Source organism: Crassostrea angulata, chromosome 4 (genome assembly GCF_025612915.1).
Source record: "Crassostrea angulata isolate pt1a10 chromosome 4, ASM2561291v2, whole genome shotgun sequence".
Lineage (NCBI taxonomy): Eukaryota > Metazoa > Mollusca > Bivalvia > Ostreida > Ostreidae > Magallana > Magallana angulata.
Genome location: NC_069114.1, coordinates 6,075,812 through 6,094,489, shown reverse-complemented (window position 1 = coordinate 6,094,489; position 18,678 = coordinate 6,075,812). Strand labels below are relative to the sequence as shown.

At 36.2% G+C, this 18,678-nt stretch overlaps 2 protein-coding genes across 5 annotated transcripts; both read left to right on the top strand.

The window, feature by feature from the left end:
- Nucleotides 1-1,144: 1,144 nt before the first annotated feature.
- LOC128181589 (stimulator of interferon genes protein) lies at nucleotides 1,145-16,072 on the top strand. 4 transcript variants are annotated; one of them, XM_052850049.1, is made up of 7 exons: nucleotides 1,145-1,296; nucleotides 5,800-6,013; nucleotides 6,507-6,739; nucleotides 6,960-7,058; nucleotides 8,561-8,793; nucleotides 14,114-14,300; nucleotides 14,794-16,072. In XM_052850049.1, exons 2-7 carry the CDS (start codon nucleotides 5,823-5,825, stop codon nucleotides 14,958-14,960), a joined length of 1,110 nt encoding a protein of 369 aa, XP_052706009.1. In that variant the 5' UTR covers nucleotides 1,145-1,296; nucleotides 5,800-5,822; the 3' UTR covers nucleotides 14,961-16,072. The 4 variants fall into 4 exon arrangements, with proteins under 4 accessions (XP_052706009.1, XP_052706008.1, XP_052706006.1 ...); XM_052850048.1 differs by lacking the exon at nucleotides 1,145-1,296 and adding an exon at nucleotides 1,396-1,571; XM_052850046.1 differs by lacking the exon at nucleotides 1,145-1,296 and adding an exon at nucleotides 2,210-2,785.
- A 60-nt stretch (nucleotides 16,073-16,132) lies between these two features.
- On the top strand, nucleotides 16,133-18,521 carry LOC128181128 (uncharacterized). Its single transcript, XM_052849397.1, has one exon. The coding sequence runs from the start codon at nucleotides 16,784-16,786 to the stop codon at nucleotides 18,254-18,256; it is 1,473 nt and encodes a 490-aa protein (XP_052705357.1). The 5' UTR covers nucleotides 16,133-16,783; the 3' UTR covers nucleotides 18,257-18,521.
- Nucleotides 18,522-18,678: the final 157 nt, after the last annotated feature.

Sequence of the window (18,678 nt, the reverse complement as noted above, 5' to 3'; positions counted from 1 at the left end):
CTGACCCTGGTTATGGGTGTACAGACTCTGGTGATGGGCACACAGACTCTGGAGATACGTACTCTGACCCTGGTGATAGGTATGGAGACCCTGGTGATGGGTATACTAGGCCTGGTTATGGGTGTACAGACCCTGGTGATGGGCACACAGACTCTGGTGATACGTACTCTGACCCTGGAGACCCTGGTGATGGGTATACTGACCCTGGTTATGTGTATACAGACCCTGGTGATAGGTCATGGGTAGATCTACAAGGGGTCAGTGACCTGTTCACCCCTAATCCCCCCCCCCCCCAACAAAATAGCTCCTGAGTAAAAAAAAAAAAGGAAAATAGATTTCTTCTTTCTTCCCCTCCTAGTCTTGGATTTTTTATTTATTTTGGACTAAGGTGTTTGTAGAACCTGGTGAATGGAACAATGCACGAGATAATATTGGTTTACATAAAGTCTTTATACTAGCATACATGTATGTAATGAAACCATGATATTTTGTTCAGGCACCTAGCATCGTAGCAAAGTGGGTTGAGGGCAGACTCATCCAATCTTGCCTTGAAAAAAACCCTAACTCAATTTAAATACTTTTTAAATAATTGAAAATCCTAATCCGTGGGAGTAGGGGGCTAAGTGTACCTTTAACTTCAATTTCACAGTTTATTTCCTCTCTTTCATTTCAAATTTTACATGGTCCCAAAAACATTGGGGGGGGGGGGGGGGTTGCAACTGTATGTTAATTTACTTTTTTATAAGTTAATTCAAGAAAAATATTTGCTGCGAGAAAACGTGTGCTGGAGGGGGGCAGTCCCGTCCCCCTGTCCCTGCCCCCATTCCAACCCCCAACCCCCCTCCGATGCTAAGTGCCTGTTGTTTTCCTGTAACATTGATTTTGATTGTTCTCTCAATTGTTTATTTAATTTTTTGGTGTAAAATCTAATGTACCTAACATTTTTATCACTTCTGATCATATTTTTCATATAAAAATCGCATTTTTAAATTGCACATATATCAGTTCGAAGTTCCTCCAAATAGCTTTCGAATTTCCTCCCAATCGTTTACCGATCCCGATGGAAAGTTGGTTCACGCATGCGCACATCCTGGTTATAGTGCCTGGTTATAGGATATAATAATAAAAAGTACCCTATTCTATACCTCCTTTGTTTACATGTAAAAATGGCGACTATCGATCTCGATGTAAATTCAACATACTTGAGTTTCCGAGGTCGGTAGCGTGTTTCGTTGAAAGTCTGAGGCACCACATGAATTTACGGGACTGGTGATGGTGTTTAAAAGAATATCCGAGGCAAGTGAACAGACGATATCAGTAGTAAATTGCATGAAGAATTTTATAGATTTGAGGTAAAGCTGTAAATTAATGTAGAATCCCTGTGCTCCAGAAAGACGCAGCAGATCTTCAGTCTACAAAATTGTCTACAAACTGATAGAGTACATTGTCATTGACTCTCACCCGCATAGCACCACCGGAGATAAGCACCGACCCGTCATGGCACGGAGAAGGATTTAATTAAACATTAGGACTTTGTAATTGAATGTCACAATTCAAAAACAGTTGCAATGGTTATTTTAAATTTTAATTAGAAAACAAATACATTGCTTTGTTTTTTAATTACTAGTACATATTTGTATATGAGGTTTCACGAAGCCGCAAATTTGTCTATGATCGTTAAGATCGCATTTGTGACCTCAACCAATCAGTCTTGAAATAGAGAAAAGACAGATATCTGGTATTTTATTGTACTCTTAAATTAAATGTGACATATTAACATTTTTAATTTTTGGTCTTAAAATAATGTGTAGGCACGTGCCTTAAGTGCCTAACGGCAGCTACGCCACCGAATCTGTGACCTTATATTAGACCGTATATTTACCTTTAGATACTATATTAAAATCATGAAGAGGGTATATGGGGGGAGATCAGCACCAGGTTGCATAATAGCAACAACACAGGGTATTTGTTCAAGTTCATACAGAACTCTGAAAGAAGCTAAACGTAAACAGAAAATACAAGCTGATAAAGGATCGAAGTAAGAGAGAAATTTTTCATATTTACATCCCACCTACCCACCCCCTTTACGGGGAAGGGTTTTGACAATTGGCGAACGAGTTTTTCTTTGGGGGCTATTTTATTTGGGGTTTTTTTAAGGGGGAAGGGAGTTGCTTGTCAAAATTTTGAAAGTCTGCCTTCCCCTTTTCATAATCGATGCTATATGCCTGCATGTGATTATATTATAAAAATCATGCATGCAGTTATATAGATGTGCATGTCAACATTCTAATTTTTAATACCTTTTAGAAAACATAAAAACACATAACTTGGAAAGTCTACAAAATTGGTGTCATAGAACAGCCCCAGATTTCTGAGTGCCTGGGAGTGTCAGAATATATTTTTAGTTACATAGTATGATTTATGATATCCGGGATAGAGTTTTAAATGTTACAGTGTATATACTGTAGTTATGTCTTTAAAACAATAAAACACAGTAAAATATTGGAATTAGTGATATCAGTTTTGACATCACCCATCACCCATAAAGCACTCCCCACTCACACACCATTGCATAATTTTTCTACTTTCACTTTAATCATGTGTATCTCGTTTGCATATTTACGTCGATACTTAAGTGGTTTATACATCCTTCTGCTTTATCTGTAAGAATTTTTAATCTTGATTGATGTGATGAGAATCAATTCAACACAATTTGAAAAACATTGTCGAGTTTATTTGGATACAGAACTTTCTGGAATTTCGGAGTTTAAATTCTCTGCTCCAGGTTAGTGATTTAAGCCAGCAAGTTTTACCTGTTGATAAAATGTCTGTAGATTAAGGGGGCGCCTGTAAAGTGCGAAACGAAATCGAAACGAAACGAAACGAAACGAAATCGAACGAAACGAAACGAAACCAATCGAAACGAAACGAAACCAATCGAAACGAAACGAAATACTAAAGGGGACATTCTAACATCAATTTTCTTTCTATCGATTTGAAATATTGTAAAAATGAAACGATCGAATACAATGTGATTTAGAGCATACTAGTTGGTTACCAGTTTCTAACATATAATAAGAATTGTTGTAATATGTATAGCATGAATTTGGACGTCGTAATTTGACAAAATTAACTTGCAATATAAAGATGATTATACTGTAAACGTATTAAAAAAACTGTCTTTAACCCTTTGTCTATGTAATCTATTTTGTGTTTTTGGCGGAATACGGCGTCCGCAAAAGTACACTGCCAAATGTAAAATCTATAAGTAGATAAAAAGGTAAATTCAGAAATGCGCTAATTCAGATCCATGCTAACTTGTTGAAAAATGATATTCCGCCAAATATTGTACACCCGAAATATAGTGCGTTTACAGTATTTACGGAGACATTCCAACTACACGATTTTTTTTATATCGATATGAAATATTGTAAAAATGATTCAAATACATTGTGCGTGCGTGTGAAAGGGGGAGAAAGAGGGTATCATGTTTGATTTAATGTTAAAAACAGGTATCATGTTTGATTTAAGGTTAAAAACAGGTAAAAACATCTTTATATTGCACGTTAATTTTGTCTAATAACGACGTCCAAATTCATGCTATACTTTCTTATTATATGTTAGAAACTGGTAACCAACCAGTATGCTATAAATCACATTGTATTCGATCGTTTCATTTTTACAATATTTCAAATCGATAGAAAAAAATTGTTGTTAGAATGTCCCCTTCAGTATCATCATCATATCTCTATCTCTCTTTCTTTCTCTCTCTCTCTCTCTCCCAAAACTTGCGTATATATACTTTGCTATGTGATGTCGCTGATAAGTTTTAAGGCATCTCTCTCTCTCTCTCTCTCTCTCTCTCTCTCTCTCTCTCTCTCTAAACGTCTGTATATAATTTAATGAAACAAATTAGAAACATTAAAAGGTATAGGAATGTACATCACTTATTTACATAATTATATAATTTTTGCAAATTTCGGATAATCGGCTTAAAAATTTACAGCGGCAATCTGAAACATACAGGTAGTTATATTTTATGGTTCAAAGATTTATTTCAATGAATTTATTTTCACTTTTATGTAGTCAAAAATGATATTAGTTTTGTTTAAATTCCGTTTCGTTTCGTTTGATTTTTGGTTTCGTTTCGTTTGATTTCGTTTCGTTTCGATTGGTTTCGTTTCGTTTCGATTGGTTTCGTTTCGTTTCCATTGGTTTCGTTTCGTTTCGTTTCGTTTCGATTTCGTTTCGCACTTTACAGGCGCCCGATCTGGACATGTCCATATCAGGCTAAATATTTTCTAATTTTTTATCTCAGTATTAAAATGATACTAGCCTGCAAAGTTCATTGTCTTATTTGTTAAAAAATGGCATGCATGCATATATTGATATATATAGGTGACGACAAACATAATTTTTTTTAAGTGCATCAGTGCATATCTAAGAGTTTTTCAACTATACACAGATGACGCGGCGTGGTTTTCCCCATTCTCCGCAAGGGTTTATGGGGAGCAAAGTGGACCGAAACCCTTGGCTAGCGAAGATGGTAGCCCCCGGTCTAAAAAAAAAAAATCGAATGTCCCAGATCGTCCATTCGAATTTTTCCAGACTGGGGGCTACAGATCTGCATCTACCATATTATACTAGTGTATATATATATATACAACTGTACTGAATATAGCAGGGGCCAAAAAAAACCGGGAGTTATAGGGGGGTTTTTTTCTTACGGGGGTGGGAGGGTAGGGGGTCACTAGTCCAGACCAAGCACCACATCGTGGAAGCCATTTTAACCCATCTCTCTAGATGTAAACAACATCACACGGCTGGTTTTTATTTTTTGCTTTCTCTACCATGTAGATATGTTCTGTTGATAAACTGAGTGTTGAATGTTTTGAAGTTATATAGAGACTGAAGTTTCCCCAACTAATTAAGGACGCTATTGGACGCTATATAGCACGAATCATATACCAAAGTGTTCATTTCCCGTGGATGGTACTTTAGGCAGCTTTAATGATCTGTCCTTAATTGATTTAAATTAGAATGAACCGAAATAATAGATGAACAATTGTGAAGTACATATGTATATGACACTGCTTATTTGTAACAAATTAGTTAAGACCGGATCTAGATTGTTTTGCTAATTATTTAAGTATTTTTTGTATCATTAATTATATGTCGTTCGATATAATATGTAATTGTGTTTTCCCTTACAATATAATATTTGAACATTAATTTCTTTATGGAGAAAAATGGCGCACACAGTTTTTTATCAGGTAGGGTAGATATAAATTCCGTAAATAATAAGAGTGAGTTCTAACACATTTCTTAAAATGTGTAGTTTTTGAGGGGTTTATCAGCTGCAGTAATAATAATAACTGTATTATGTTTGTAAAATTTTTAAAATTTGTATTGAACAAGAAAACAATCGACACATCATGAATACATTAGAACCATTTTAACAAGAGCTTGGACTTTGGGTAGTTGTGTCAAACAGCAATGTGACGTAGGCCTGTCTATTTCATTTCTTACCACTCAGCCATGGCTCTTTGACATCAACAAGATTTGTCTGGCTTTTGAGCTAAGACCATGCAATCTGTGTATATTTCGCTTGAAACCAGAGTCATTTTTAAATTGTTTTGACGCAAGATATAGATAACTATGTCCTACGGAAAGTCCAAGGCCTTGTTAAAATGGTTCTATACAATTTATAACTACATTTTGACCGTATTTCGTAACTAAACTATATAACATTCAGACCATGCAATTTCTGTTATTCAAATCTGTGTTCCACTCCATTAGATACGCCTGTGACGTCACTGACCATGTCTGTACCGGTCTTACGTCATCCCCACGTGTACCACGCCTTCATTTCCTACTGCGCAGACGCAGACACCAGTCACGCTCGAACGATTCTGGACTCCGTGGAGAGCCGTGGTTTTACCTGCTGTTTTGCAGAGAGAGATTTTCTTCCGGGAGAATGCACGTCTGATGTAGTTGTTGACGCTATCCATTGGTATTTCAATTTGACCCTTTTTGTATTTTTTCTTAATATCCACAAAATTTTCCGTCACAGATATTATGGATTGCATTGCACCACATGTGTTATATATAAAAACCGGGGAGGGGGGGGGGGGCTTTTTGGCATTTTTTTATTGGGGGTGGGGATGGGAAGGGAGGTTTGATGCACTTATTTCAGCGGTTTTGTAAATAGCTTGTGAACATTCTAATTGCTTAATTTGCATTCTTGTGTAAACCCTAGTAATAGTTCATTACGTACACATACATTAGTATTTTTGTTTACATGTATGTTTTACATGTTTTTTACCTTTGTCAGTATGTAATCATACATTAGTATTTTTGTTTACATAACATGTCTGTTTAACATACTGATTTGTAATGATAGCAAAAAAATTCGCTTAACACGAAAGACTAATTTGACGAGGTCTTTGTGAAGATAAGACTTTGTAAGGTACCAGTTCTTAATTTGAATTACTTTTTTGTTTTAGTTCGAAAAATGTAATTCTAGTAATCTCCCCGGCCTCGTTACAAAGTGAGTGGAGCAAGTTTGAAATGCTGATGGCCGTGGATGACTCGCACCAACGTAACAACGTCTGCCTCGTTCCCGTATTACTGGGCGGGGTCAAGGTCGACGATCTCCCGCCACCACTTCGACCTTTGACCTGCATAGAACTCATGGACGACTTTAGGAACACAGATGATATCATTCAGGCCATCAGTAGTATGTTGTTCTATAACCATGATAAATGTAAAATTCAATTTGTACCCTAGAGTATTTTGTTTCTATTATTTGAAATTCTAAGAAAGAATTCCTTAAATTTGAATTAATCCTTAATTCTTTAATTTTTACTTAAAGTTAGAAGTGACTGAAAAAGGTTATCTATTTTGTGTTTGTTTGTTTTCATTATTCTATGATGATATTTTTCCTGATTTGTTCGTAGAACCAGAGGATACCTGGGAAAGTCTATTACCTGTTGGTAACCTGGCTCACGGTTTTGCTTGGGGATACTATTATGGCTACCTCAAGATCATTTTACCAGGTTTATATGCTTCTTCACACAGTATATAACGTTAAATGGTCTCTGTGCAGAATTTCTATGGCTTTACTTCCCCCTCTCCCCTTTCAACTCCTCAAAGTCCACAACAAAAACCCAATGCAACTCTACATCTGGCACAAGGAAAATGTGCAGTTGCCTTTCCTACTGTACTGAATACACTTATTTTAGGGGAAATATAATGTTTCATTTTTATCTCTAGAGTATCATCCTCCAAAAAAATAATTTCACTATGGACAGCATCGTTCATATCTTATATGGGAAAATAACGAGGCTTCCGAATATGTCAGTTGTATGGTATTGTTGGCCGTGTCACGTGTCTGCCTTACTTTATTCAGATGACGCATTTTTAACCGGGTTTTCCAACGGAAAAATCCGGTTATTAAAATGGTGAAAATGGCGGGCGGGCGGGCGGGCGGGCGGGCGGCTGCCAAAAGGGTACCTTCATTGTACGGATAACTCCTCCTACAGTTTTCAAGATAGGAAGTTGTTCTTTTGCAGATCAATTGTACATATATCAGAGGTGTGCATATTGCTAGGATTTTGAATTCCGATAATTTATCAAAAAAATACCAGCTTTTGAACTTAGTCATTTTTTGGCAAAATGTTGCATATAGGGTACCCTCATTGTACGGATAACTCCTCCTACAGTTCTCAAGATAGGAAGTTGTTCTTTTGCAGATCAATTGTACATATATCAGAGGTGTGCATATTGCTAGGATTTTGATTTCCGATAATTTATCGAAAAAATACCAGCTTTTGAACTTCGTCATTTTTTAACAAAATGTTGCATATAGGGTACCCTCATTGTACGGATAACTCCTCCTACAGTTCTCAAGATAGGAAGTTGTTCTTTTGCAGATTAATTGTACATATATCAGAGGTGTGCATATTGCTAGGATTTTGATTTCTGATAATTTATCGAAAAAATACCAGCTTTTGAACTTAGTCATTTTTTGGCAAAATATTGCATATAGGGTACCCTCATTGTACGGATAATTCCTCCTATAGTTCTCAAGATAGGAAGTTGTTCTTTTGCAGATCAATTGTACATATATCAGAGGTATGCATATTGCTAGGATTTTGATTTCCGATAATTTATGAAAAAAATACCAACTTTTGAACTTAGTCATTTTTTGGCAAAATATTGCATATAGGGTACCCTCATTATACGGATAACTCCTCCTACAGTTCTCAAGATAAGAAGTTGTTCTTTTGCAGAACAATTGTACATATATCAGAGGTGTGCATATTGCTAGGATTTTGATTTCCGATTATTTATGAAAAAATACTAGCTTTTGAACTTAGTCATTTTTTGGCAAAATGTTGCATAAACATGTAGGGTACTCCATTTCACTGGATACGGGTTGACATGGATTATGGATACAGTTTACATAAAAGAAAACCCGGTTTGCTGTCACATTGACAGCTTTTCACTTGTTAGACTATAATGTAAGTAAGTTACATTGATTGCCATTTACTTTCAGACTTAGATAAGACAGTGAGACAATGGCGAAGAGTGAACAACGCAGAAGGAAGGATGAGTGAGAAGCTATTTCTTTTCTTCCCCCAGAGCTGCCGATGTCGAGACTCTATAGCAGACGAGAGTTCCCTCATCAAACATCGAGGCCATCTGCCGATCATTACCAAAGACAGAGCCGGCATCATAGAACGTCAGTACAAGAACACTATATATAGCGTGACGGACGACAATGGCGAGGCGAGTGTTCGAATTGTCTCATCAAATTACATCAAGAAAATTGTTATCAATTCTTTACTTGTAGAGAATGAAATTATTCAGGGTTTTTCTCTCCCATATATCCTGCTTTTTACGATTTGTGCATTAATTAAACACCGGCATTTATTTTAAAAAAATAATATTAAAAAAGATTGCTCAGCAGACATGTATAATTACATCCTCTACTCTGAAGTATCAATATTCTTGGTTTCTCAAGGTAGTATGTCGTGAATAATATTTAGATATAAATTTTATCGATATTTCTTTAACTATGATGATTGTACATGGTTTTAGAAGTCCTCGCTAACCTGTATTATTATATATTCTTTGTAACGCGTTATCTGATTGGTTCTAGACAGTCATGTGTCAGGGAATAAAATTTCATACTTCCCTGGCATCGTCATATTTTTCATCATATCCACCCCTTCGAAAGCCACGTGAATTTTCATTCAATGCCTTTAATTTAAAAATACCGAGGATGGGCATACCATGTATATAAACAAATGATTAATTCTAAAGAAAAAAAATTGCTTTAACTCGTTTGATATTAGAAACTAACATATATAGAAACCGGTAAACATTCACTGCGTTATTGCTTTTAAAATAGTTGAAAAAATATTAGAACCAGATGTACTCTAAATTATCACGTGTGGTTCGATATAGAGCTCTAATAAACAAGTCATTGCATGAAGGTTCGGGAGATGAGAAGATTTATTCCCCTATAGAAAAATCAAATTCTCCTTGGGCGTTGCCCTCGAGATACAAGATTTTTCCTGGAGGAATAAATCTTTAATATCCCCCTCACCATCATGCAATAATTGTATAATACAGTGGGGCCTCAGATATCCGGACGCCAGATAACCGGACGCTTCAGTTTACGGACGATATTATTTGGGAACAGATTTTTTATACGTTATTTTGTCTCATTTATCCGGAATTTCGTGTTCCGGATCCGGACGGTCTGTTTTTACCACAAAACACTGATTTACTACTAATCTTGCTTCATTTAACCGGACGGTAAAATTTAATGATACCCTACTCAGTACAAAAGATTACCCCTGTCAATTAAGTTTCACACCTTTTTTACGGGCCAGACCCTCATGAGTAGCTATATAGCTTGTATAAACACACTGACTTCCCAAATCACTTTCAAAAATTGGAAAATTGCGAACAACAGTGTATCACACACATATCACACTTGGAGACAAAGAATTTAGCTAGATTCGGTTATTAGCTCACCTGAACCGAAGGTTCAAGTGAGCTTTTCTGATCACCCGTTGTCCGTCGTCCGTCCGTCCGTCCGTCCGTCTGTCTGTCTGTCCGTCCGTCTGTAAACTTTTCACATTTTCAACTTCTTCTCAAAAACCACTGGGCCAAATTTAACCAAATTTGGTACAAAGCATCCTTATGGAAAGGGGGTTATAAATTGTAAAATTAAAGGGCACAGCCCTTTTCAAAAGGGAGATAATTGCGAAACAGTAAGTATAGGGTGCATGTATTTAAAAATCTTCTTCTCAAGAACCACTGCACCAGAAATGCCAATATTTACACAAAAACTTGTATATATAGTGAAGATTCTAAATTGTAAAAATCGTGACTCTCGGACCAAAACTGGGGCCCCAGGCGGGGTTCAAAGTTTAACATTAAAATACATAGGAAAATGTTTTAAAAATCTTCTTCTCAAGAACCACTGCACCAGAAATGCCAATATTTACACAAAAACTTGTATATATAGTGAAGATTCTAAATTGTAAAAATCGTGACCCTCGGACCAAAACTGGGGCCCCAGGCGGGGTTCAAAGTTTAACATTAAAATACATAGGAAATTTTTTAAAAAATCTTCTTCTCAAGAACCACTGCACCAGAAATGCCAATATTTACACATAAGCTTGTATACATAGTGAAGATTCTAAATTGTAAAAATCGTGACCCTCGGACCAAAACTGGGGCCTCAGGCGGGGTTCAAATTTAACATAGATATACCTCAGGAAAATGTTTAAAAAATCTTCTTCTCAAGAACCACTGCACCAGAAATGCCAATATTTACACAAAAGCTTGTATATATAGTGAAGATTCTAAATTGTAAAAATCGTGACCCTCGGACCAAAACTGGGGCCCCAGGCGGGGTTCAAAGTTTAACATAGATATACCTTAGGAAAATGTTTAAAAAATCTTCTTCTCAAGAACCACTGCACCAGAAATGCCAATATTTACACAAAAGCTTGTATGTATAATGAAGATTCTAAATTGTAGAAATCGTGACCCTCAAATCAAAACTGCAGCCCCAGGCGGGGTTCAAAGTTTAACATAGAACTACATATGAAAAATGTTTAAAAATTTTCTTCTCAAAAACCACTTCACCAAAAATGCCAATACATACACAAACGGTTGTATATATAGTGAAGATTGTAAAAATCGTGACCCCTGAACAAAAAGTGGGGCCCCAGTAGGGGTTTAGATTTTAACATATATAGGAAAATGTTTTAAAATCTTCTTCTCAAGAACTATAGTGCAACTGTTTGGGATATTACTATGCATACATGTACATCCTTAAATAATGTAGATTCAAAAAACTGTAACTCCCGGCACCAACAATTGATGGGCACCAAGAGGGGTTCAAAATTTAAACATTTTAAAAAACATAAAGGAAAAGTTTAAAAATTTTCTTCTCAAGAACTACAATGTTTTAGTTTGTGGAATTTCTATGCCTTCGCTCATGTAGATTCCTAATTGGTAAAACCGTGACCCCCGGACCAATACTGGGGCCCCAAGATGGGGTCAAAGTTTATTATAGAAATATAAAGGTAACGTTAAAATATCTTCTTCTCGAGAACTACAATGCCTGAATTTGTGAGATTACTATCATGCATACAACCTTGGATAATGAAGGTTCGAAAGTTTTAAAATAGTGGCCCCTGGACTAATACTAGGGACCCAAGATGGGTTTAAAGTTAAATGTAGAAGAACCGGTATATATGGAAAATGTTTAAAAATCTTCTTTTCGAGAACTACAATGCATCAATTTGTCAGATAACTACGTAAGCACCCTCAAATAGTGAAGATTCGAAATTATAAAAGCTGTGACCTCATTCTAATACTGGGGCCCCAAGAGGTGTTCAAAGTTTAGCATAGAAATATAGAGGGAAAATGTTGAAAAATCTTTTTCTAGGGAACTATAATGCTTCAGCTTGTGAGATAACTATGCAAGCATCCTTAAATAATGTAGATTCCAAATAATTAAAACTTTAGCCCTGGACTAATACTGTAGCCCCAAGAGGGGTTCAAAGTTTAACATAGAAAGATATATTGAAAATGTTTTTAAAAAGTTTTTTTTGAGAACTATAATGCTACAGTTTGTGAGATTATTATGCAAGGATCCTCAAATTGTGTAAACTCTAATGTAGTGGAACCAAGAGTTATCTTTCTTGATGTTCATTCCTATGTTACTGTTTATGTTGTTCAAGCCAACCATAAACCTCGGACCATAACTGGGTCCCCAGAAAGGGGTTCAATGTTTAAAATAGAAAAAGCATATGCTACGAAATGTAATGTTACAAGGAACTGCTGTTCAGGTGAGCGATGTGGCCCATGGGCCTCTTGTCATTTTTGTCCGGTTAATATTTCATGACAAAATAATAAAATAAACAAGAGTTCTTTATCTCTTAAAAACGTTCATATCAACAGACAACTCTAGCATGTGTTGCTATATGGTATGAAAGGCAAAAAACTTAGTATCAACACTATCATTATCATTCATGACAACAATAGACACATTTCAGATATCCGGACGCTTCATCTATCCGGACGATTGAACTTGGGAACGAAGGCGTCCGGATAACTGAGGCTCCACTGTATTTTGATTTAAACATGCAAATTGACCCATGCACAGTTTGTATATGCATCGTTTCTTAGCATATATAATTCTGTATACAGTGTGATTTTCGCCGTGTCACACTTAGTTGTAATACATTCGTTCCTTTAATTGTTATAATCTGACGGAAGACGAAGGATTACCTGGTATATGAAGCTATGCATAATCACATCGTAAATTATCGTGCATTGATAATTGTTACAACTATAACTATTACATATTTATATTTGATATTTATGAATGTATCTGTTATGTGGTGAACATGACGGCATAATTAGTGATACAGTGTCCCTAATCTTTTGTTGAAACTGATATCTGAAAAAAATTGGTAACTAATGTTTTTATATTTAGGACTTTGCTCCTGCTATACGAATACAATATGTAATGTGTTTCAACTATCTTTGATAAATTTTTAATCAATCTCAATCTAATTAAAATTAGATTCTTCACGCTCTCGTATTTGATATGTCGCTGTGAGGATCTAACAACATCCTCACAGCGACATATCAAATACGAGAGCGTGAAGGATCTTATTAAAATTAGATTGAATCAATCTTAATCAAATATACATTAATCAATCATGATATTCGTGAATTGAGAACAGTTTTGTGTTCGTCCCTACACTATCAATGATGGTAGATGGGACGGGGGACAATCTGGAACGAACTTTTCTGGATTTCATTACCACTTTTAGTGTCATTCTGCATATATATGTTTTAGAAATAACCCTAACCTTTGTGATTATCTTATCTGTGACGCAATGAACAATGCGAATAGAGTTGATAAAAAACCGGTATTCGATGACATAATTTTTAACGACTTCTTTATCAAAACCGATTTCTGAAAAAAGTATGACATATATTTGTATGACTTTGTTCCACAACATTATTTAAGGAATAAGGAATCATTCTTTGAGTATTATGAGGTAATAATTTCGGTCGTGGCGTGATCAAATCCAATAAAGCACAAATGGCTTTATGATAGATTTGTTCACGCCCCAACAGAAATTATCACCTCATAATAATCAAAGAGTGATTCCTTATTACTCGTTTTTATATGATTTTCAGAAATTGTACGATAAAATATATGAATATAGATATGCAAACCCCGCTTGCATAGTGTTATCACAGGCAACGACACTGGTAAATGTAAATATAAAATTTTATGTCGTACACAACGGAATCAGATGCATTGTGATGTAAATGCTTTGTGAAACTGTATCGGTTGATCGATTTGATTAAATATTATTATAGCTCCGTGGTTAAAGCGTTGGGCGTGTTAACGACAAACCCCGAGTTCAAATCCACCCATTGACTAAAAATTTAGAATTTATTTGATATATACATGTATTTTGTTTTCCGCTGATTTGAGAAACCATTTTATGATAAACTGAACCACCTTAAACATTAAATCCAATTCTGTTTACTATAGGACTACTTTTTTGCCGGAGAGTACATTGGAGTGATTCATACGATGTTTGAAATGGAACAGAATGCTACCACGGGACTGCAGACGCGAGAGAAATACGTGCAATCCATGAGGTTCTACCTGACGCTCAAACGCATCTTGGACACGGATCCAGAATGCTCGAAAAAATGTAAAATTGTATTTTACAAAGGTAAATATTTCTGACACTGCATTTTTGTCAGCATGATACATTTTTTAAAATATGTAATATATATAATTGGTCTATGATAATCAGGGAATGATTGAGAAATAAGGAATCATGAGGTGATAATTTCGGTCGGGGCGTGGTCAAATACAATAAAGCCCGAAGGGCTTTATGAAAGATACTCAAAGATGATTCCTTATTACTTATATTTATATTAATTCCCATTTGAACGATTTAAAACAACATTACTTTAAATCACTATTTCTTATGTAGCACATTCTATGTATCACTACGCGGCGCAGCCAATACCGTATTTTATTTATGCTATAAGACACGCCCATTTGGTGTCACTCATGTTTTATGAAGTTATTGGGTTTTAGGCTTCAAAATTGATTAGTAACGTTATCACAGACAAGAACAGTTGAAAATGTGAAGAAACAGAAAACCATGCAAGAAATGAGGTGTTGCTACATTATACCATGACATCTTTCTGTTCTAGATGTCAATAATAGTTCCGACGCCATGCCCAGACTAATCTGCAATGAAATAAAGAACCAGCTACGGAAAGAGTCGTCAGACGACACGACAGTGTGTATAACGCCATTTAACAGCCCCTTCCCGTCCATTAGTTCACCCGATTTTGCGCGGTGTTCTCTAAAAAGCTAAAGTTCCACAAACATGGTTAAAAGTGAGCCAAACATCTACCGGGAAGAGAGCGGGAAGACAAAGTCAGTGGAAAGAGGATAACGTGTTGATAACAGGATTCTATGGGACTGTCGCCATGTTCGCTTTGCAAGGCAGGAAAAACTGCTGACTGTATTAAACATTTGTTCGTGTCGCTCAACAACTCAATGTCTGGACCACCATAGAGGTTCTGGAAGTTGACCTTGTATACTTTCCTTTGAATACTTAGTATGCTACTATTAGTTTGATATTCTTCCGTTGGTTACCATTGCAAGAACCCTCTGGAGAAATTGATTGATTAAATAGCTCTTATACATATGGTTCCAAGTCAATGAAAATAAGTTGGGCGCAAAAGATAACTATTTTCAATGTACATATATTTGAGTGTTAATTAATTTAACTCGGAATTTCTTTAATCCGTAGAATTCTACGGTATTGGTGCTACATGATGTAATTATGGAGGCTGGAAGGTCAACAAATTCACCGTCAGATCTACGTAACACTCTAAGATACGATTTGTTTACCTAGTAACTATTATAAAGAAAAAATCCACGTATTTTTTTACCTTTGGATTTGGATATTTTTATTTTTATTGTATGTAGCTCTTCTCCTAAAGGAGATCAATACAGAATATGATAAAATCATGTCTATATGAGCTCAATTTGCGCTATCATATTGAATTCTTTTTTGTGTCTGATGTACCAGTGTTTTACAACAATTTACAGTCCATTTTGTTCTATTTGTATTCTTGTATCACATTAAATATGTCCTTCTACTTGCCATATAAACATTGAATATTGTGAAAATATGATTATCTTAAGATCACCGAGAGTCAAATCTGTGTAATATACCGCAGCGGTTACTGTAAACTCCTTATTAAACGCGAGGAATTAATTTCCGCGTAAAATCGCGAGATGCAGTCCTCGCAGACTTTTAAATCTCGCTCTTATTTTTCAGACAGTTTTGTGCTATATGTAATCATAACAAAAAGATAGTGCTCGCGATTATATATTTTCGTAATTTGATGCAAAAAGCGGAAGCATGGAATTAAGTACTCGCGTAAAATAGGGAATTTACAGTTATACTATTGTTGTCATTGTAATGAAAAAAATGGCGAGGGTGGGGGAGGTGGGGGGGGGGGGGCAGAAAATTAATAAATATGTATAAAATGAATCCTTCAGGGTTGCCAACATATTGATTGCCTCGGTTTTATTTACATTAATTTAAACTTTTTGGTTAAAGGGTTAGAAGAAAATTTTCGAAACATAAGCATGATTGTTTTTGTATATAGTTAATTAGGTCTTGTCTTTAATACATTGTATATGAAAAAGCAAAATTGGTAGAACAGTGTTTTCAAAACCCCTGTATAATAATATCATGAACAAGACTTTTAGTTTGAAAAAAAGACATAGAATTAACTAAACGCCATGATGACTGCCTAATGTTTGCAAGCAATTCTTTTTTCTTGAATAATTTTCTTTCACTCCTGGACTGTGAGAAATGCAAAACAATTACATATGTAGATGCAAGTTTACATGTTGATTTGATAATGAATATTTTTGTGGAAGACTATTAAGGTTTTTGACATTTGATCAAAATGAACGTAAGTGAGCATTTAAACAGTGGATATTTAGTAAATTACCTTCGTAAGCATGTACATGTGTACATGATAACATTTTAAAAACAACAATAAACAACACATCTTTTTAAGGCAAAGTTTAATCTAACCTAGATTACACGGCAGTTAATACTAGTATTCTGCTATCAGAAGGCGGTGTCATCCCACTCTGAGGTCATTCAAGGTCATGACAAGCCTGATAAATAGTTCTGTAAGACTAGATATGGAAAGTGCACCAACATTAAGGAGATCAGCCTCTGTCTCGCGACAGCTGTCCACAATGGCGGGTAGAGGGAAACTCTTAAAATTACCCATAATCCTCGTATCAGTTTCTCTTGGGATATTGTGTGGACACTTACTATTCCGGATTTCTGGTTCTCGATCGGACTCGAGGTCACGTGAGAGTGGTCTCAGACTACGTGAAACGCCAGAGAGAGACTCGGATTCTTCTTTTCATCAGCCACCAGCCGAAAGAGAGGGCATCAGTATTAAAAAAGATATGAGCATACAGTTCCGGACACACCAGTCCAAGAATTATTTCATCAACGTCGGAGGAACGTATCCAAAGAGCCTAGAAATATTTCTACAGACTTATCCGGCATCCGAACTTTTTTCTCTTGTGTCTTTCATACCGGATGAGACGTACGCGCCATTTTACGATGCGTTTGACGACCATCAGTTAATCAGCCCGGCGTGGATTAGCGCAAGCGAGGAAAAGGAAGAGCAGGTTCCACTCCAACCGTTTGGAGAAGATGAAGCCATGGTTAATGTACCCGTGGTTGACCTAGCAGCATGGCTTCAGAACAATACTCACCCGGACGACTTTGTAATCGTGAAAATGGATATTCCTGAGGACGAAGAAGAGGCTCTGATGACGAAGCTGGTTCACACCGAAGCCGTGGAGTGGATCGACAAATACTACACCACATTTCCCGAGAATCAACACCACAAGCTGCAGACCATCTCCGAGGTGTACGGGCTTCAGATCTTCGGCTGGGATGATGTGAACGAGACTTTCAGTGATTTTAATGACGTCAACCCGGTGAAAGTTCCGCCCGGGGCGGGCTTTGTGAAGAGGGATTGTAGATCCTCTAACTCCACAGACATGTTCGCTTTGTTCCTGTATGTTAAAGATTTGTCAGTGAAATCTTTACGCGCTCTGAAGATGCTGGCGGCCTATAACAGTGATACAGACGAAAGACTGGATATCGGAGTTTTTCTGCCGTATGATTTGATTGTGACTTATGGCGATTTAGCAGAGGACCTTTTTTTAAAGTTCCAAGGGGGTCTCTACTTAGAAGTAGAAAAATATCGAAACAAGACGAGCAACCAGCTGAGGAATTCCGTTACCAGGATCTCGAACATATGTGCAAAGTTTCAAACCCCGATGATTTTGCAGTACATATTGTTTTCTGAACAAAACGAAGACATTGCTAATTCTATCATTTCATTACGCCATCAAACCGTGTTTTATAAGCTTGATGACGTGGCATCACTGATTTCATATCCGTTTGAAGATTCGATGGCTGGGTTCAAACCGAAATCTGGAACAATTTATTCACTAAGTGTTGAAGAAAATGATAATGAAAAACTTGCCGTGTATTTATTGAAACATTGCGAAGAACAATTGATTTCACTCATAAAATGTGCTATTCCGTGAGCTACTAATGTCCTCTTTACGTAGCATTGTGTTCAAGCAACAAACATTATATTTGCAACAGAGTTTCAATGCATAAAACTACAGACCTATAAGGAGTAGTTCCGATAAAAAAAAAAAAATAAAAAAAAACATCATTTACTTCACATTATCGATAAATATGAATAAACCTTCTCATTTTCGAGCTTTATTTACAATAAAGTACAAACGAGGGAACATTGAAACAAATTCATTGTTGAGTACCATAAGCATAAAGAGTAGACCAACGAAAAGTTGTAAAATTATTCACATCACAAGGCACTGCTTAGAGAAATCAAGTCTTTCATTGAAAGCCACAGGGTGAACTTGCCCTTAACCCCCCCCCCCCCCCCAAATAAAAAAACAACTGCCAAATATCTTAACAGTTTGATGCGATTGATTTGGGA